Source organism: Coregonus clupeaformis, chromosome 6 (genome assembly GCF_020615455.1).
Source record: "Coregonus clupeaformis isolate EN_2021a chromosome 6, ASM2061545v1, whole genome shotgun sequence".
NCBI lineage: Eukaryota > Metazoa > Chordata > Actinopteri > Salmoniformes > Salmonidae > Coregonus > Coregonus clupeaformis.
The window spans coordinates 41,266,078-41,286,796 of NC_059197.1; the positions used below are offsets into that span (position 1 = coordinate 41,266,078).

At 46.1% G+C, this 20,719-nt stretch overlaps 1 protein-coding gene across 1 annotated transcript in view; it reads right to left on the minus strand.

The window, feature by feature from the left end:
* The window catches only part of LOC121567962 (nucleoredoxin), a 77,349-nt gene that overhangs the window by 3,281 nt on the left and 53,349 nt on the right, over nucleotides 1–20,719 (minus strand). Inside the window, exons 2-7 of the mRNA XM_041878382.2 lie at nucleotides 11,213–11,330; nucleotides 9,548–9,681; nucleotides 7,198–7,298; nucleotides 4,882–4,988; nucleotides 3,688–3,867; nucleotides 2,705–2,829 (exon numbers count right to left, since the gene is read on the minus strand). Coding sequence (XP_041734316.1) covers nucleotides 2,705–2,829; nucleotides 3,688–3,867; nucleotides 4,882–4,988; nucleotides 7,198–7,298; nucleotides 9,548–9,681; nucleotides 11,213–11,330 — 765 coding nt within the window. The remainder of the gene's footprint in view (nucleotides 1–2,704; nucleotides 2,830–3,687; nucleotides 3,868–4,881; nucleotides 4,989–7,197; nucleotides 7,299–9,547; nucleotides 9,682–11,212; nucleotides 11,331–20,719) is intronic.

Below are 20,719 nucleotides of genomic sequence, written 5' to 3' on the forward strand. Positions count from 1 at the left end.
AGATGTAATCTCCCTGGCTGTCTTCTTCTCTGTGGGAAGTCTTGCATCTTCCTTTGTGTGGCTGCTAACCATGTGTAAACTGTTCTTCATGAGAAGCAACCAGTCCAGCTGCGTGAGTGAGAGTGATAGAGAGACCGGCCCCTTACCCTCTCTCTCCAGCCCTGCTCTGAACACAAAGACAAAGGGTCTCTATGCTATGCTACGTATGGCCTGCAGTCACTGACTGACTGCTGTGATAAGGCTCCTGTGTGTGTTTACCGTATGGAACCTACTTCTGCACAATGTCAGGTTTATTCTGACCATTGTAGCACTGTGGCATTCCACAGAGTAGACGACAGCCATCAGATAAGGACCTACAAAGATAAGAAGCTCCCATTGGCCAGACGGCCTGGGAAGCAGCCTACTGATTGGTCAGCTTGAGAGCCTCCAGGCGTTGTGAAATTCAGGATACAATCGGCACAGCGATATGATTGGCTGAACAATGGCCTATCAGTCTGTATCACTGGTAGATTCAGGCTGGAACACATAGTTACTGAGAATCACTGTATCAAAGGATAGGATATAGGCCAGCTAGACCTTGTATCTTTACATACTGTACATTGTAAGATAACGCCCTTCTAAAGCCATGTTAGACCTAGTGAAAAGTGTTATATGTAACATATTTTTCAATCAGTAGGTATATTGTTGCTTTAAATGACAGGGATTTGCCTGTGAGTGTATTGGCTTCTTGATGATTGATTGTTTCATTTCTTCTAACTGTTGAACTGTATTGACAGTAAGAGACACAGGAGAAGAGTGTTTCTAAAAACACCACACTGCTTGGACGTAAATAGCTAGTGGAGAGGCCAACCTGTCTGGCTCACAACACACACAGTGTGACACAGGCCTCGGTGTCTACACGACCTTTGAACCCTGGGGTCAGGGAGTTTAGCAGGTGATACGGGCGGAAGACTAAACTATTGACAGGATCTCCTATTCCTGGCTAAACCTGGGAAGGGTCAAGGCAAAGAAGACAACTATACCCCAAATATCTCAGAGTCAATAAATTAGAAAATACTGTCAATGGAAAAAAAACATAATATACTTGATAGAAAAAGCATAAATTACAGTAGACATCTTTATTGCAATCACAAATATCAATCCCCATGAATTTTCTGTGTGAATAGGGCATCTTCCAATGGTCCTACCATAGGTTGCCAGTCAGTTTCTCTCAGCCTCTGTGTGACTTACAGGGTGGGGTAATGAGATCCCCTCTAATTTTCTGCAGGCCAGGCTCTCCATGTGGGGCTGGCAGCATAGTACTGTCTCACTGATACAGTAACCATCCCCAGCACAGCAGCTGGCAGACAGGACCTGGTCTGACCACATGCAGGCAGGCCTCACCCAGGCCAGGGCCCCGCAGGCTGCATGGGGGTCCATCCTGTAACCTCAGCCTCTGCCTGGCATAACAGAGAGCCCAATGGGTCCATGGCAGGGTATACACAGGCTATGTCCAAAATTGTACCCTATTCCCCATAGGGCTCTGGTAAAAAGTAGTGCACTATATAGGGAATAGGGTGCCATTTATAGGGAATAGGATGCCAGTGCTGGTGAATTTAGATCCAGCTACATGTAACCCAGACGATGGGAAGAAAACTGTACCTGCCTTCTATAGACTACCAGGGGTGCCAGAGGGAGGGAACACGGACTGAAAATGAACCTAGAAAGCAACACAGACCTTTCAGCTGAGAAACAGGTTCACTTTCATTCAGTGATGTAACATTCATTAGAATGGGTCTTGTCCAGATGAACATAAATACCAATCAATATGCAACAAATCCCCAAACAAGTGAACGGTAAAGAGAGAGGGTGTTAGTATGTTTTCTTAGCCCCAGCGCCTGTCTGTGACATGTGAATGTGTGCGTCCTTTGGTCTGTCTGTGGCCGTGGCATATAAAGGCCGACATGAGAGCAGAGTGGCTTCAGGCAGCCAGGCAGAGGGTAAGACAGGACAGCGAGGGAGCACCTGTGCAGCTCCCCATGGCTGAAACCTAAACCTGATCCATTTGACATGGGACACCGTCCTGACCTCCCCGAGCTCTGAGCCCTGTGAGCAGGGGAGAGGAGTGAGGGGGAGATAGCTCATCTGGTAATTACGGCTGTCCCTGCTGCTAACTCAACAAGCTCTAGAAAGGATGAGAAGGAATAACAAGAGTTAAGAAAACTCCATGTTCCCTCCTGCACTGAGCGGGCGGACGGATTGAGGGGAGATAGAGGATCGAGGAGTATATGGAGGGGAGATTCCGGAGGGAGAGGTGCACAGCTGTTCTGCGGAGAGGGAGAACAGCTATCATCAGACAGACGGCCAGCTGAATTCTGGGCCATGGGCCGTGTGGTGTGCCTCACACGAAAGTGAAAGGGGGTTTCATCCCTCAGAAACGACCCTCTGACATTATCCTGTAGCTTATTTCTGTGTCGGTTGGTGAGTAGAGGCATGTTCTCTACCAGAGGATTATGATATGTGATAACTAAACCAGATGGTACATCATACACCAGCATAGCAGCAACCAAACACACAGAGACAGATGCCCACAGTAGAGGAGACGTACACAAGACAGGAATGCAAAACAACTAAAACGCCAAAAGCTAAGACAGATTTCATCAGGTGTGAATATTCTCATCTAGGTCAGCTAGAGGTGTGTGTGTGTGTGTGTCCCCTATCTCACCTCTCCAGCCACGAAGAAGAGCAGTGGTGTCTCCTCCTCCTTGGCTTTGTACTTAGCCATGATCTTCTCTGCGATTGGTTGGATCAGCTCCTTCGCCGGCTCCAGCTCTCCCTCCTCCTCCGCATCTGAACGAGAGAGAAACACAGGTGTAAAAAGTATGAAAAGAGTAGAAAGAGGATTGGTTGAGAGAGAGAATGTGTTTGTGAGACAGACAGAGGAGAGCAAACTTGGCGTGAAGGCATGAAGACTAGAGAGAGGACAGGAAGAAGAGATGAAGACAAAGAAAAGCAGCCACGAGAGAAAGGAGCGAAAGAATGTGCAGATAAATCAGCAGATGAGTGAAAAGACAAGTGAGGACGGGAGGAGAGGAGAGGAGAGGAGGAGAGGAGAGGAGAGGAGAGGAGAGGAGAGGAGAGGAGAGGAGAGGAGAGGAGAGGAGAGAGTGGGTGAGTGAATGGATAGATAAGCAGACGAGTGAGGAGACAAAAGGAGGAGAGCAGATGGTCTGTGGCTAACCCCTTCGGATCTGATCTCAGGGCCTGAAATCATGAGGTCATCAGTTTGCACCCGGTCACTCCATTCTCACATTGCCGTCTTATTGTCTCGCCTGGCTTAATGGCTGCCCTGTCCACTTTGGCCTGAGCCACTTAGCAGAGCATGGCATCAATCTCTGCCATCTCTCTCACTGCTAACAGCCTAAAAGACAGACAGAATAACACTTTTCTTCTGCTTCTTTACTCTACCCTACTCTTGCACGTCCTCAAACTTTAAAATAGCATGTGGCCCTACAACTGATCTGTTCACTTTTACTTCTTGCACAATGCTCTTTAGAATGTATTACTATACATAGTCTGAAGGATTGTTTTGGTAGAAACCAGCACTGAATGCTCCTCCATTCACCCACAAAGAGCACAAGGTAGGGCCTCTCGTGGAGGTGCATGGTAGGGACTGACATTGAAATGTTCATCCACTTATCTACTCACCCACAAAGAGCACGAGGCAGGGCCCCTCGTGGAGCTGCACGGCGTTGGACTCGCTGAGCTCCAGTACGGGTCGGGGGTGCCAGGGGAAGAGCCGACACTCTGGGTCATTCAGCACCTCCACACGGCCCTGTCGCGTGATCATGTGACCTTCCGCGTCCAGCAGAATAAGGGTGGGAATACCTGGGAGGGAGGAAAAGAGGGGGGAAGGAGACAGAGGAGAGAGAGAGAGCGAGAGCGAGAGGGGGAGGCGGGGTGGGAGAGGAAGAAAGAAAGAGCGAGAAAGATGGAAACGGGTAGAGAGAACAATCATGAATTGTAGATGTTGTCACTGCCACCTCCCCTCCTGTCCTTCCATGTTTGCCAGTTGCTCTCACCACATATGGCTGTATCTCTCCCACTGTTTATCTGTATGGTATGGAGGAGCTTTTAGTCCCTCGGAGGCTCTGACCGGCCTCTGCTCTCTGTCTCTCTGAACTCTCCAGTTCCCTCCCTCTCTCCATCCATCTCTCTGCTCAGACTCCCGCTGCGTCCCCTGTTCAGGAGATCTTTCTTAACGCCCAACCCTTTTCTCTCCCACAGTCTTTAAGATTAGAATCTCACTGCCTTATTAACAGCCTTATCAGAAACAGACACAGAGGGCACAGTGTGAGTTTGGCTGGGAGGAAGGGTGTGTGTGTGGTGAGGGGTGTGGGCCAGTGTGAATAGCAGGGGTTTGAATGGGGAAGCGGGGCAGTATCGACCAGTCCTGCAAGCATTCTGAACATTCCAGCCAGAAGAGGCAATGAGCAAGCACTTTGACTACAACTACACTACTCCCCTCTACAGAAAGAGAGAGAAACACAGAGAGAGAGATGGTGGGGTGTTAGCGAGAAGAAGAGGGGGGGTTATAGAAAGAGGCTTGGGAAGAGGGAAAATAAAGGCAGAGAGAGAGAAATGACCCTTACTCAGCGAGCAGAACAGTAAACTTGATTACCAGCCCACATTCCTTCAGCTTCAGCTTCAGGGCTATCTGTTCACTGTTCCCTACCCAGACCCAGACCCAGCACACAGAGTAGAGCTGGCTGCCATTAGGCCGCTTCTCCACATCAACACATTATTAAGCCAGACAGCTAATGTTTGATACTCACTCAGCATCATGTCCAGGAGGACTACAGTATATGAGTACAGGAAGAGACATCAGAGACAGTGTTGTACCTTGTATTCCAAAGAGTCTGTTGAGTCGTGATCGTCGGGCCTCGTCTGAGTATGGAACTGCCAACCAAGGCATCTCACTGAAGTACTGCTGAAAGGACTCCTCCGACCTGCGTTGGTTGGCAAACACAAAACAACCCTCAGTGCCACTGTGAACTCAGTTTATTCAGTCGATTCAATTAGCAGCTCAGAGGAACATGAGACTGTGTGTATGTGTATATATATATATATATATATATATATATATATTACACACACACATACACATAAATATATATACATATATACATACACATATATACATATATTTATGTGTATATATACATACATACACATATATACATATATATACACATACACATATATGTATGTATGTATGTATGTATGTATGTATATATATGTATGTGTGTGTGTATATATATATATATATATATATATATATATATATATATATATATATATATATATATATATATATATACAGTGCCCTCCACTATTATTGGCACCCCTGTTTAAGATGTGGTCGAGGACTTCCAAAAATTCTCCTTTTTTTTTAAACAACATAGAACCCAAATGCAAAAAAAGAGAAAAATCCAACCTTTTATTTAAGTACATTACTTTGGTGGTAAAAAAAAAAATCACACATTTAGAAAAAAAATTACTTGAAATCATGTGTCCTACAATTATTGGCACCCCTTACAATTCCGCTGAAAATTTTAATTGATTTTTTTTTAAATATATTTTTCTGTAGTTGCTAAAGTTGGTCAGGGTATCTAGGAACTTTTAATTAGTAATTCATGACTTCCTGATTCACTGGGGTATAAATATGACGTGACACAGAGGCATAATTCTCTTACCCATTTGTCAACATGGCAAAGACAAGAGAACACACCATTCAAGTAAGGCAGATTTGTGTCGACCTTCATAAGTCAGGCAATGGCTACAAGAAAATAGCCACTCGCCTTAACTTGCCCGTATCTACAGTCAGAGGAATCATTAAGAAGTTTAAAACAACTGGAACAGTGACAAACAAGGCTGGAAGAGGTCCCAAGTTTATCTTGTCACAACGCACAGTGAGGAGGATGGTAAGAGAAGTAAAAAAAAGTCCTAAGCTCACTGTCACAGAATTGCATCAAAGAGTGGCATCTTGGGGTCACAAAGTCTCCAAAACAACCATCAGACGCTCTCTACATGCCAACAAGCTGTTTGGGAGGCATGCAAGGAAAAAGCCTTTTCTCACTAACACTCACAAACGTTAAACGTCTGGAGTTTGCTAAGCGGCACTGGGACTTCAACTGGGATCGTGTGCTTTGGTCAGATGAGACTAAGATTGAGCTTTTTGGCAACAAACACTCTAAGTGGGTCTGGCGTAAAACAAAAGATGAGTATGCCGAAAAGCACCTCATGCCCACCGTGAAGTATGGTGGAGGATCTGTGATGCTGTGGGCCTGTTTCTCTTCCAAAGGCCCTGGGAACCTTGTTAGGGTGCATGGCATTATGAACGCTTTGAACTACCAGGACATTTTAAATAAAAACCTGATGGCCTCTGCCAGAAAGCTGAAGATGGGTCGTCATTGGGTCTTTCAGCAGGATAATGATCCAAAACGTGGCAAAATCTACACAAAAATGGTTCAGCAGTCACAAACTCAAGGTCCTCCCATGGCCATCTCAGTCCCCAGACCTCAACCCAATCGAAAACCTGTGGGGCGAGCTAAAGAGGAGAGTGCATAAGAGAGGACCCAGGACACTGGATGATCTAGAAAGATTGTGCAAAGAAGAATGGTCAAAGATCCCTCTCTCTGTGTTCTCCAATCTTGTGAAATGTTATAGGAGGAGATTAAGTGCTGTCTTGTTGGCAAAAGGGGGTTGTACAAAGTATTAACATCAGGGGTGCCAATAATTGTGGGACACATGATTTCAAGTATTTTTTTCTTCTAAATGTGTGATTTTTTTTTTTTACACCAAAGTAATATACTTAAATAAAAGGTTGGATTTTTCTATTTTTTTGCATTTGGGTTCTATGTTGTTTAATAAAAAGAGAGAATTTTTGGAAGTCCTCGACCACATCTTAAACAGGGGTGCCAATAATTGTGGAGGGCACTATATATATATATATATATATATATATATATATATATATATATGTATGTATATGTGTGTGTACCAATTTTAATGGTAGGTTTATTTGAACAGTGAGAGAGAATAACAACAGAAAAATCCAGAAAAACGCATGTCAGAAATGTTATAAATTGATTTTATATCGCGTGGGAGAAAGAGAGATCGTGTGGGAGAGAGAGAAGGTGTGTGTGAAGGGAATACCTGTCAGCGCTGACGAACACCATCTCAAACTTTTGACCCGATTCCTTCACAGTGCGATATGATTCCACTAGCACCCGGGTCAGACTGCGGCATGGAGGGCACTACAGGAACAACACACACAGACACACACAACAAGTTATGGCATTAGTTTCCAGAATCACCTAAATTGATCAGTCTCTATAGAACAGTAGATAATGATGACTGATGTGTTGTTGAGGTCAACATGGTGTTTTCTGACTCTCTCTCCCTACATCTCTGCAGTATATCACCCTAATGTTTCGCCAGAAACCAGGACTAACATTTCCTTTTGTTTCCTGGCCCATTCAAATGTGAGAAAAATCTAGGTACTCAGGATGGAACTCAGGATGGTCTTGGCTTGGATGCATTTGTTGTTGTGAGTGAGTGTGTGTTTTGAGAGCCCTCTCAAGTCAAGCAGGGAGAATGACTTCATAGTCTCTGGTCTAGTGTGTGTGTTGTGTGTGTGTGTGTGTGTGTGTTGCATACCCTCCCTGTCTCTCCCTTATAGGATTAGGGGCAGTAGAGTAGCCCAGCAGCAGCGCCAGGCTGGCTGTGTGTGTGTGTGTGGAGGAGCAGAGCGGCTGGCATTAAGATGGTATCAGAGTGCCAGCGGCGGCAGAGCTGTGGCTGAAGAAAACAAACCAGACCAGTCTCACTCCTCATCAGTCTCTCCCCCTTATATTCTCTCTTTCCATTCTCAATTTCCTCCTTTTCTTTCTCAGCCTCAGTGACACAAACACGGCGCACACACAGCTAGTGACGAGAGTAAAGTCAGTGAGGAAATGTGTCACTCTATCCTGCCGAGGGTCATTTCAGGTCGTTCGTAAAAAGTAATCTCCATTTCACGCTTGTAACTGTCTCTTAATGGTGGGGTGGATTTACCTGGTAAGACAGGGGAATGTAGCCTTAAAATAATACACAAACCTATACGATAGTTCTTCATGTACCTCAATGACCTCGTACCCCTGCACATGGACTCAGTACTGGTACTCCCTGTATATAGTCATGTTATTATTATTCACTGTGTTCCTCGTGTCACTATTTCTATTCTTTGTTGATTTTTTTATATTTAACTCTGCATCGTTGGAAAAGGACCAGTAACTAAGCATTTCACGGTTAGTCTACACCTGTTGTTGATGAAGAGGTGACAAATAAAATGTACCAATTTGTATTGGTTTGGAAAGTGGACTAGTCTGAGTGTGTCATGGCTTGGTGCTGGCTTGTCTCTGGAGCTGAAGGCAGCACTGGCAGCTGGAGGGGCGTCTGCGGCCTGCGTGTGTGTGTCTGTGTCATCAGCTGAGCTCATCAGTGACACAAGCCTTTCATGCATCACCAATTCACGACCATCACACGGATGGGCAAGCCCAGCACTGATAGAGACAATGGGTCTGACGCCCACTGCCCACTTTAAAGGGCACTAGTAGGTGATGACAGCAAGGAGTGGAATAACTAGCTACTGTAGTCCCAGACAATGGAAGTCCCCTAACTACTCTGTCCATCCCCTGGCTACCGGCTGCTGTGTTTCCTCCCGCTGTGCCCTGCCGCCCTGCCCTGGCTTTCACCGATGCCTCTCTGTTTTAACAGGGCTAAAGCTCATATCAGAGGACAGCTGGGTGCCTGAAAAGGAAAATTAGGCTCCCCCTCCCTGCTCCGCTGCCTGTGTGTGTGTGCCCCTCCTGGCCCCCCACCACTCACCCAGTGTGCTGAGAAGTACACTCCCACATAGTGGCCCTCCTGGCCCCCCACCACTCACCCAATGTGCTGAGAAGTACACTCCCACATAGTGGCCCTCCTGGCCCCCCACCACTCACCCAATGTGCTGAGAAGTACACTCCCACATAGTGGCCCTCCTGGCCCCCCACCACTCACCCAATGTGCTGAGAAGTACACTCCCACATAGTGGCCCTCCTGGCCCCCCACCACTCACCCAGTGTGCTGAGAAGTACACTCCCACATAGTGGCCCTCCTGGCCCCCCACCACTCACCCAATGTGCTGAGAAGTACACTCCCACATAGTGGCCCTCCTGGCCCCCCACCACTCACCCAATGTGCTGAGAAGTACACTCCCACATAGTGGCCCTCCTGGCCCCCACCACTCACCCAGTGTGCTGAGAAGTACACTCCCACATAGTGGCCCTCCTGGCCCCCCACCACTCACCCAGTGTGCTGAGAAGTACACTCCCACATAGTGCCCCTCCTGGCCCCCCACCACTCACCCAGTGTGCTGAGAAGTACACTCCCACATAGTGGCCCTCCTGGCCCCCCACCACTCACCCAGTGTGCTGAGAAGTACACTCCCACATAGTGCCCCTCCTGGCCCCCCACCACTCACCCAGTGTGCTGAGAAGTACACTCCCACATAGTGGCCCTCCAGGGAGCTGATGTCCGTCGTCTGCCTGTTATTCCTGAGCAGAGGGCCGGCCACCACCTCTGCAAAGGGCTTGGGCCCCCAGGGGAACTCCAGGCCTAGGAGGGGGGAGGACAGAAGGGGAAGAGGGGGTAAGGGAGGGGGTAAGGGTGGGGGGGAGGGTTTGGTGTTAGGGAGAAAGGATATACAGAGCCAAGGGTCTGATTAGTGAACAGAGAAGAGAGCTTTCTGTGTGTGTGACAAACTCCCCATTCAAAACCAGAGCACTCTCCACCCCCCTGGAACAACTATTAGATATTAAATACATGCACGTGGCCAGATTTGTCATACATATATCTAAACCCAGCGTGTCTCCTACTCACAAGCTCTTTTGTACTCTGTGTCATCTGCGTTTGGAAATGGGACCTCACAACAGATGCAAAATGTTGTTTTAATGATGATTGAAAGCCATACTTTTCCATTTCCCATACAGGGACAGGGAGCGCTGCCAGCATTGCCCCCTCTCTTTCCCGCTCTCTTGTTTCCTTTTCAAGGTGTCTTCATTGTCAGTGTCAAGCACTAGAGATGCGTTTGGGATGACCAAATAAAAAGGTGTAATCATAAATAAAGCTCTGTATGCAGGGCTGTAAAGGTTCCTTTATGTGGGCCTTCCTCTGTAGGGCTTCATTAGGCAGGGCTGACACATCCCCACTGCCTCCGCCGCTGCAGCCTTTTATTGTTGTCCCCATTCACACTGTAAAAGTGCACTCCTTCCTCGCAACTTCTCCTCCTCTCCACCACTAAAGACAGCTAGGCCCTTTTATAACACTGAAAGAGAGAGAGTCCTGAATCCTCCCCCCGCCCACCGCCCACCTCAAACTCTTACTACCCCGCCTATAGCCACCCTGTTTCCCTTCCTCACCACAACACAAACACACACCCCTTTTCTGCTACCGCTACCACACTACACACCCCCTCTAACAACTCTGAAAGAGGAGGGATGGAGCAAGAAGATGAATCTCTTCTTTACCCACATCTACTGTAGTTGGTAGTTAATGAATCTCTTCTTTACCCACATCTACTGTAGTTGGTAGTTAATGAATCACGGAAATGATACATGTACTCTACTGTGGCCTGGGAGGGAGACTGGGATTCATTAAGCAGACTCATGGGAAAGTCTGCTCAGCTCATGTGAAATCCATTCCCCTGCACCACGGGTTCTACTGGCACGATGCTCGATACTCTCTCCACTCCCTTTCTCCACTCCCTTACTCCCTCTCTTTCTCATGTTGTGCAATAAGGGCTCTGAAGACCAGGATGTCAGGATTGGCCATGAGATGACATCCTCATCTCTCTACCAGAAAGGAATGCAAGTCTGCTCTCGCTAACAGGCCATCTCCCACTTAAAAGTAGGGAAATTATAGGTCTGCAGATGTGGGAGTTAGAGGGGGCACTTTATAATATTCATGCAATACCAGAAGAGGACACAAATTGAGAAATAAGGCCAGCTCTCCAACTGGTGAAGGATGTAGCACAGAAACTTTGCAATATGAAATTCTGACGAGGCAATTTGCATGTAATATACTGTATGCTTGTGTGTACCGGTACCCGAGCAGTTTCTCAGTACTGAGGCTGACTGAAGAGACTTACCTTTGGGGTCATCTCTCACCACCAGTAGTCCGTTCCGACACACCACCTTCCCTGTGGCTGCATCCACAAACACCAGCGAGGGAATACTGGTCACCTTGTACTTGTTCCACAGCTTCATCTGGACAGACGGAGGACAGAGGAGAGATATGGGATGTACCGTTAGCAACAAGAATAGAAAATCAAACAAAGAAAGAGAAAAGTAATTGAACGTTGTACATCTTAGTTATTTTCCATCTAGTTTATAACATCTGTTGATAAATAATTATTTGTCAGACATCCATTGATTTCCAAATGTTGATAGGCCTACAGCCATTTTCACTATCACTACACCAAAAGTGCGGAAGTACCAGTATCTATTTATAAGGCAAGCTGAAGTATGAAGTATGAAGGGACTAGAAAATGTGCCAGGTTGAATAAAACGGCAGCAGAGAGTCAGCCTGCAGTGAATTAGCTGAAGGACATTAAAGGAACATTAAAGGAACTGGCAAAGGAGGAAATTCACAAGGAGCGTTTTGCCCTGCTGTGTCATGAATAAGAGCAACACGGGGTAAGAGGAGCAGAACCATCCACACTTAATAAAACCTTTCGCCACCGACTCTGCCACTGTACCCCATACAAATAGAATTACTAGATCGTAGTAATTTTATGCTCATATAGTACCATTCTATGTTGTACCCTCACACTGTGGGTGGCACTTGTTTTAGCCTATCCTTCTTCGAGTGAGGACAACACTGTAAATTATTCTGTCTGTTCAATATGTGAAGCAAGCATACCTCCACAGGCATTAATGGCTGAAGAACACGCTCTACATCTAATTATACTGAACAAAAATATAAACGCAACATGCAACAATTTCTAAGATTTTACTGAGATACAGTTCATATAAGGAAATCAGTCAATTGAAATAAATAAATTAGGCCATAATCAATGAATTTCACGACTGGGAATACAGATATGCATCTGTTGGTCACAGCTACCTTATAAAAAAGTAGGGGCGTGGATCAGAAAACCAGTCAGTATCTGGTGTGACCACCATTTGCCTCATGCAGCGTGACATCTCCTTCACTGTTGATTGTGGCCTGTGGAATGTTGTACCCACTCCTCTTCAATGGCTGTGCGAAGTTACTTGATATTGGCGGGAACTGGAACACAATGTCTTTCACGTCAATCCAGAGCATCCCAAACCTGCTCAATGGGTGACGTGTCTGGTGAGTATGCAGGCCATGGAAGAACTGGGACATTTTCAGCTTCCAGGAATTGTGTACAGATCCTTGTGACATGGAGCTGTGCATTATCATGCTGAAACATTAGGTGATTCTCGGCGGATGAATGGCACGACAATGGGCCTCAGGATCTCATCCCGGCATCTCTGTGCATTCAAATTGCTATCGATAAAATGCAAATTGTGTTCGTTGTCCATAGCTTATGCCTGCCCATATCATAACCCCACCGCCACCATGGAGCATCAGCAAACCAGTCGCCCACACGACGCCATACACATGGTCTGCGGTTGTAAGGCTGGTTGGGTGTACTGCCAAATTCTCTAAAACGACGTTGGAAGCAGCTTATGGTAGAGAGATTAACATTAAATTATCTGGCAACATCTCTGGTGGACATTCTTGCAGTCAGCATGCCAATTGCACGCTCCCTCAAAACTTGAGACATCTGTGGCATTGTGTTGTGTGACAAAACTGCACATTTTAGAGTGGCCTTTTATTGTCTCCAGCACAAGGTGCACCTGTGTAATGATCATGCTGTTTAATCAGCTTGTTGATATGCCACACCTGTCAGGTGGATGGATTATCTTGGCAAAGGAGAAGTGCTCAATAACAGGGATGTAAACAAATTTGTGCACAGAATTTGAGAGAAATAAGCTTTTTGTGCATATGGAAAATGTCTGGGATCTTTTATTTCAGCTCATGAAACATGGGACCAACACTTTACATGTTGCGTTTATATTTTTGTTCAGTGTATAATAACTGTATATTGTGACTTGATATTAATATAAAACATAACGCATAAAATCGGAAACAGACTCTTTACGAACGCAAATATTTATAGTGTATATGCTTGGTGTAGTCCTCGACACCACAGAGCACATCAATAATCTCACACAGTGGAAACTCACTTTCCATATCAAAGGGAAGAAGATGGGTTTCGCTTGAAATGACTAGCTCCTGAAGAGTAGCACAGAGTCAGAGAGGTCACTTTCCTGAGAGATGTCTGAGAACCATTGAAACATTGATGTTTGAAAGTCTGATAGCAAGTCTGAGCCAGAATTATACCAGTGACCTTGAGATTGCCAAGCCAATACACCAAGGACCGCACCAGTCCAGACAATTTTGTGTAGGCACATAAATTCAGCAAAAAAAGAAACGTCCTCTCACTGTCAACTGTGTTTATTTTCAGCAAACTTAACATGTGTAAATATTTATATGAACATAACAAGATTCAACAACTGAGACATAAACAGAACAAGTTCCACAGACATGTGACTAACAGAAATTGAATAATGTGTCCCTGAACAAAGGGGGGGTCAAAATCAAAAGTAACAGTCAGTATCTGGTGTGGCCACCAGCTGCATTAAGTACTGCAGTGCATCTCCTCCTCATGGACTGCACCAGATTTGCCAGTTCTTGCTGTGAGATGTTACCCCACTCTTCCACCAAAGCACCTGCAAGTTCCCAGACATTTCTGGGGGGGAATGGCCCAAGCCCTCACCCTCCGATCCAACAGGTCCCAGACATGCTCAATGGGATTGAGATCCGGGCTCTTCGCTGGCCATGGCAGAACACTGACATTCCTGTCTTGCACGAAATCACGCACAGAACGAGCAGTATGGCTGGTGGCATTGTCATGCTGGAGGGTCATGTCAGGATGAGCCTGCATGAAGGGTACCACATGAGGGAGGAGGATGTCTTCCCTGTAACGCACAGCGTTGATATTGCCTGCAATGACAACAAGCTCGGTCCGATGATGCTGTGACATACCGCCCCAGACCATGACGGACCCTCCACCTCCAAATCGATCCTGCTCCAGAGTACAGGCCTCGATGTAACGCTCATTCCTTCGACGATAAACGCGAATCTGACCATAACCCCTGGTGAGATAAAACCGTGACTCGTCAGTGAAGAGCACTTTTTGCCAGTCCTGTCTGGTCCAGCGACGGTGGGTTTGTGCCCATAGGCGACGTTGTTGTCGGTGATGTCTGGTGAGGACCTGCCTTACAACAGGCCTACAAGCCCTCAGTCCAGCCTCTCTCTCTCTCTCTATTGCGGACAGTCTGAGCACTGATGGAGGGATTGTGCGTTCCTGGTGTAACTTGGGCAGTTGTTGTTGCCATCCTGTACCTGTCCTGCAGGTGTGATGTTCGGATGTACCGATCCTGTGCAGGTGTTGTTACACGTGGTCTGCCACTGCGAGGACGATCAGCTGCCCGTCCTGTCTCCCTGTAACGCTGTCTTAGGCATCTCACAGTACGGACATTACAATTTATTGCTGTGGCCACATCTGCAATCCTCATGCCTCCTTGCAGCATGCCTAAGGCACGTTCACGCAGATGGGCATCTTTCTTTTGGTGTTTTTCATGTCAGTAGAAAGGCCTCTTTAGTGTCCTAAGTTTTCATAACTGTGACCTTAATTGCCTACCCTCTGTAAGCTGTTAGTGTCTTAATGACCGTTCCACAGGTGCATGTTCATTAATTGTTTTTGGTTCATTGAACAAGCATGGGAAACAGCGTTTAAACCCTTTACAATGAAGATCTGTGAAGTTATTTGGATTTTTACTAATTATCTTTGAAAGACAGGGTCCTGAAAAAGGGACGTTTCTTTTTTTGCTGAGTTTAGTACAATATAATGATTTCAGCACTGTGGTCTCTAGTAATTTCAGTGAAAGTGTGAGGCCTGTCTGCAGTCTGTCTATGAGGCTCAGTGGGGTAAGCCTCCAGTTGGGTTCAGTTACAGTTCTGCTCCAGTCCAGGCCTGGCTGATGAAAACCTTTTGTTTCTCTTCTAATGAAAACAATGACTTCACTTAGGGAGCCAAGTTAGCGTTCTGACGTGCAGATGGAAGGGAGGCTCAGACTGCTCAGAGACTGCCGTTTTACAGGGTATGGGTTCCCTCTGCAGGGACTGTACAGGGGGGGGGGACCTCCACTCTACTGTGGGACTGGAAGAGGAGAGGTCAACCCCCACCAGGTCCTCTATGAGCAGGCATCTCTCTGGTCAGCCTGCCTGCCTGTCCTGGGGAGTGGAAGACCCAAGGCCTCTGGAGTGGAGTATGGCCGTCTGTCTGGAAGTCCCTCCATAGTACCACTCATATCAGGACCCGCCACAGTCAACAGTTCCACCACAGGCTGCATACTCTCTCTCCCGGTCCTCTGGAAACTCCATCTGCCACATCGATGAGGTTATGGGCCAAGGCATTAACTGGGACTGTCTCGGGTAACCAACGTGTCCTGCGCCACATCTGTGAAACTCACACAGCGGACGGTGTATACACAAGCTGCCTGGACCGGACGGTGTCATTTAACACAGCGTGGTGATTAGGACCATGCTGGCTTTGGTGTGGGAGAGAAGGCATCTACATCCCAAATGGCATCCTATTCCCTACATCGTGCACTACTACTGACCAGAGCCCATAGACCCAAATTACAACCTATTCTCTATATAGTGAGCTACTTTTGACCAGAGGCCAGAAGTAGTGCACTATATAAGGAATAGGGTGCCATTTGGGATACAGATAAGGAGACTTGAGAAGGCAATGACAGGTAGAGAATAATAGGATCTGCACTAGCTGGGAAACGTCAGGGAACAGCTCCTATGTCAACTCCCTGAAGTGTCCTCACTGAGCTGAGATAGGACAGCTAATATGATAATGGTGAAAACAAACAGGTGTTTAAAGTATGGCCAGACTACAGTAACGCACATTGGAAAACTGAAATTGAAAACTAGCATCTGTTCTTTCAATTGTGTAAAATAAAAAAATAAAAAGGACATGCTTTGAATTGCTAAAAGCATTTCATAGCTTGACCAAAAAGCGCTGGCTGCAGCAATTCTACTGTGCAAGTCTGCTAATTTGGTCTTTTTGAGTGACATAACTTTGAAGTCACAACAAAATATATGCAAAATCCTATTTAGCTAAAAATGCTCTAGGGCCAATGGAATCATTAGGTCTATTTGCATGTTACAAATACTGTACTGTTATCAACTAAACAGACTAGGAGATGTTTGCCACAATATATCATAGTATGTCCCCTTTGGTCAGCGTGAGTTGACGTGTTAATATACCGTTTGTCTAAAATATACATAATACGTCTATGATATGTACAGTAAGTGTACAATGTCAGTGTGCATACATACATACATACATACATACATACATGTCTATCTATTAGTGTGCGTACCAATGCTGAACCTCTCTCAGCCCCACCCTGCTCTAGTCTGAGCCTGGTGCATAGAGAGCTCTGCTGAAAGATTGGTTCTGAGAGGCAGAGAGACCTCGGAGCCGATTCAACCTCGATCCTTTCACTACTGCTAATTTACTGCGTGATCCGGAATGATGTCTGCCTGGCGGTTTGGCTGCAGTTCAGAGCACCGCAGGACACTAAATCACGTCGGCTGTAGATCTGTAGATCCGCCTGGAGGCTAGGCTGTGTGTGACAGCCATCGGGACTGTTATCATGATTTCAGGGCAGATGATGGGCCTGGTTATGACGACAGTTACATCACCTACATTAATTAATTAATGGCAGCTACATACGTTTCACCACCTTGAGACACAATGATTCATACTGTAAGAGGTATGGAACAGTCATTCATTTATACTTATGTCACTCTGTTTAGAGGCAAAACAAGGTGTTCTCATGGTGATTCTTCCCCAGGCTGGCTAAATTCAACACCAAAAGGAGAACCTCAGTTCTACACAGTGGGAGGTTTTTGCAGTCTTGAACACAACAGCATGTTCCCAAGGGCATGCATGTTTTGGAGTGGTATGCTAGAAAATGTTGAAAACAATGTTGAAAACAAGAGCAACATTTGTTCAGAATCTCTAGAGGTTCTGCCTTGCACACAGTGACAGACTATACTTCTTTCTACTCCTTTTCTCCTCTGTTTGCTTTTAGAGACTAAAAACAGAGGAATGTGATGCCATAGTGGTCCCAATAATAGCTTCCCAAATTTTTGCCACTCCCTCTAGTACCTTACTCCAGTCAGACAGTCAAAGTCTGAAGCCAACTGTTCAGAGTGGGGTGTATTATAAGCTGCAGAGACAATAAACAGAACTCGTGACACGGTGAGCCACAAACACTCACTGTGTCCAAACTAAACTTATCCCCCAGCCAGGGCTCATCTCTAACCTACTTCACATGGGTTATGTCCCAAATGACATCCTATTCCCTTTATAGTGCACTACTTTTGCCCATTGCCCATAGGGCTCTGGTCAAAAGTAGTGCACTATATAGGGAATAGGGTGCCATTTGGGATGCATCCCACGGTCGTCTCCAAACCAGATCTCTGTGGTTTGTCTGGATTTCATTTGACTCGAGGAAATGATTTAATCAAAGTATTGAATATCCATTGTGCTGTTTTAATAATCTACTGTAGGAAAGTCTCTGTCTGTGCAAGACCCAAATAAATATAAGAACATGGAGGACAGATTTATAGCTGAGAATGAGAGGATGAGGAAGCATTCATAACTTCATCACAAACAATCATATAATCAGCATAAATCATCATAGCCAGTCTAGAGACCCTAGCATCAGTGTCTGCTACACATCTCCCTTTCCTCTTGCATGTTTCTAAGGGGGCAACCCTTTTCATTACCTAGACCAACACACTAGACTAGATCAAATGTGCCAATAACCCCCAGCGAGACCCAGCCAACTGCTTAGAGACCCGGGAGAGCTGGAAATCCATACTAAATATCAATTTACATCTAGTCTCTCTCTCCTCTCCCACACGCAGCCTGCATTAGCCCAGCGCTAGGCTGCATCCCAAATGGCACCATATTCCCTTTATAGTACACTATTTTTTACCAGTGCACTGTAAAGGGAATAGGGTGCCATTTGGGATGCATCCCAAAGCCCAGCGCTAGGCGCTAATAGGATCAAGCATGGCTGCGGTTCCACTTATGGAGGCTGAGGGAGAGGGGAGGAGGCCACTGAGGGAGCAGCACATCTGCCTGTGTGGACGTGTAGATGTACATAACAGGGCCAGACCACCAGGCCTATAGATTAATGCAATGCTCTGAATGCAGCGCACATCGGAGATGTTCAGCATGAGGTGAAAAAATAGCATACTGATCAAGCTCCAACTGCCTGTCAAAAACTGATCTTGCTAAATCCACTGATGAGTCTTGTGATTGCACTAAGTAATGTCACACTGTCTGCAAGTCATTCTATGGTTTGAATTAGGAGAAAGAAGGGAATTCTCACAGTTGTCCAACTTGTCCACATACAGTAGTCCTGTATCTATGTTTGGTGTCATGGATGGTAATCATTGTCATGCTTCTTTGCACTGTTGCACTTTAGTAGCAACACTGTGGGGGTTTAAAGGGGTGGGGTAGTTACGAGAGTTCCTACTGGTGTTCCCAATGCGCTCACACAGACACATCTGCTTCACTTTTGACCCGCTCCCTCCCATCTGAACCCCTACCGTCATTTCTTCCCCCGACCCCACCTCCTCTTCCCCTGGGCTGACCCTGGAGAGGGAGAACCCCTGCTGAGAGAGCTGGACTGGAAGAAATTCCTCCAGTCATCGTCCCCATTCACCTCTCATTGTTCCTGCTCTGACTCCTCACAGACCTGCTTTCACGGGCCCAGGCGGCCAGACCTGAGGCGCTGGCCAAACGCTCACATTGATGCCATATTTTAGCAAACACAGCAGTCACAAAGGGATTTCAAAAAGCATACAAAGGAGTGCATGTGCTCCACCCTGCTGAGTACTGGCAGGGATAAAGTTCTTTATCTCTCAATAGAATACTTAAGAATAACACGAATGGGCATTTTAAACAGACACTACAAAAGGATGAAGGGAGTCAGAGTAGCTATTTCTAGAATCAAAGCTTTGGCCTTTCACAGAGTACTGTAGGCTACACCTACAGAACAATTCACCATCTGATTTTGGCTAGCTAGTTTGCGTTTTAACTTATTTATCATGGTCTAGAGGGCATTCCTGTACTTTATCTAATCTTGCATTCGGACATTTATGGGGCCAAGACTCATGTCTCTTCAACTAATGAATAAGCAGAATCCTAATTAGGCTGGATTCCCTTAATCAAATTAGCTATGTCTCAATGCTTTTTACTTTAGAGCAATGCGTTCCTGAATTAACTCACCTTCCCATTCTTGTCAAGAGGAATTTGTTTGCATGTGCATTCTGTTAGATTGGTACGTAGCTATGGGAGTTCTATAAAAACCAATAACGTGCTCCACATTTATCAAGAGCATGGCGGGCCGGGCAGGCAGAGGAGACCAAAGTAATGTCTCTCATTTTGATTTGGTTTTATAGTTTAAATTGAGACATGTCTCCACAGGGAGCAAGAACAAGATTATGTTCGAACACTGCTGAGGAATCCGCAATGACCCATTTAATACCCATGATGGCAAAGACACCAGTTGTCATATGATTATTCACTCAGTCGATAAAACCTTAGTTGGTGGTATTTGAAGTAAAGCTAGCCTGTTGGATGTCTCAGGGACATGAGAGATCTAGTAGTCTCTCCTGTGGCCTTTCAACAGGCTGATAGAGGATGTCTGTCTGTCCGTCCAGCCCACTCCAGACCAAAGCGTCCATCTTTTATTGGGTATTTCTATAGAGCCTGCCTGCCGTCGGCCTGAGCCCTGGCCATGAAGGTTTACTGGGAAGGACCAGGAGAGGAGAAAGGAGAGCTGATTTACATCCCAAATGGCACCCTATTCCCTATATAGTGCACTATATAGGGAATAGGGTGTCATTTGGGGCACAGCCATGGGATGTTTTGTAAAGGACAATACTATAACTTACAGCTTTTCATGTTTCTCACAAAGCGACTGCATAAAAAGAAACTGTAGAGTTCGGTCCTCGACGCTGGGAAATTCATCCCATCCCACATTTGGATCCCAACTTGATCTCATTTACATTGATCTAGTGTTCAACCGTCTGCAGCTTATTCATTCTGCGTGGAGCTTTCAGCCTTTGGCTCTCGGGGAATAGAGGAGAACCGGGTAAAATATGACGCATATTGGATAGAAGCCCTGTGTTCCAGTGCTTAGATAGGCAGGGAGGGAAGAGGGAGCAGACAACGTGGAACAGAACAAATTAATCCTGTCTCCTCACACCCTCCCCAGCCATTCCCAGTCAGAACCACTGATTAACATTACAGGCCTCTGGTCTCTCTGCTCTCTCTCTCTGCTCCACTGAGCTCATTACAAAAAGCTGTCCACGAACCACAGTACAGTATAATATGACCTCTGTTATGATGGATAAACACTCTTGAAATGCATAAGAGTAATACACATCAGTCCCCTGC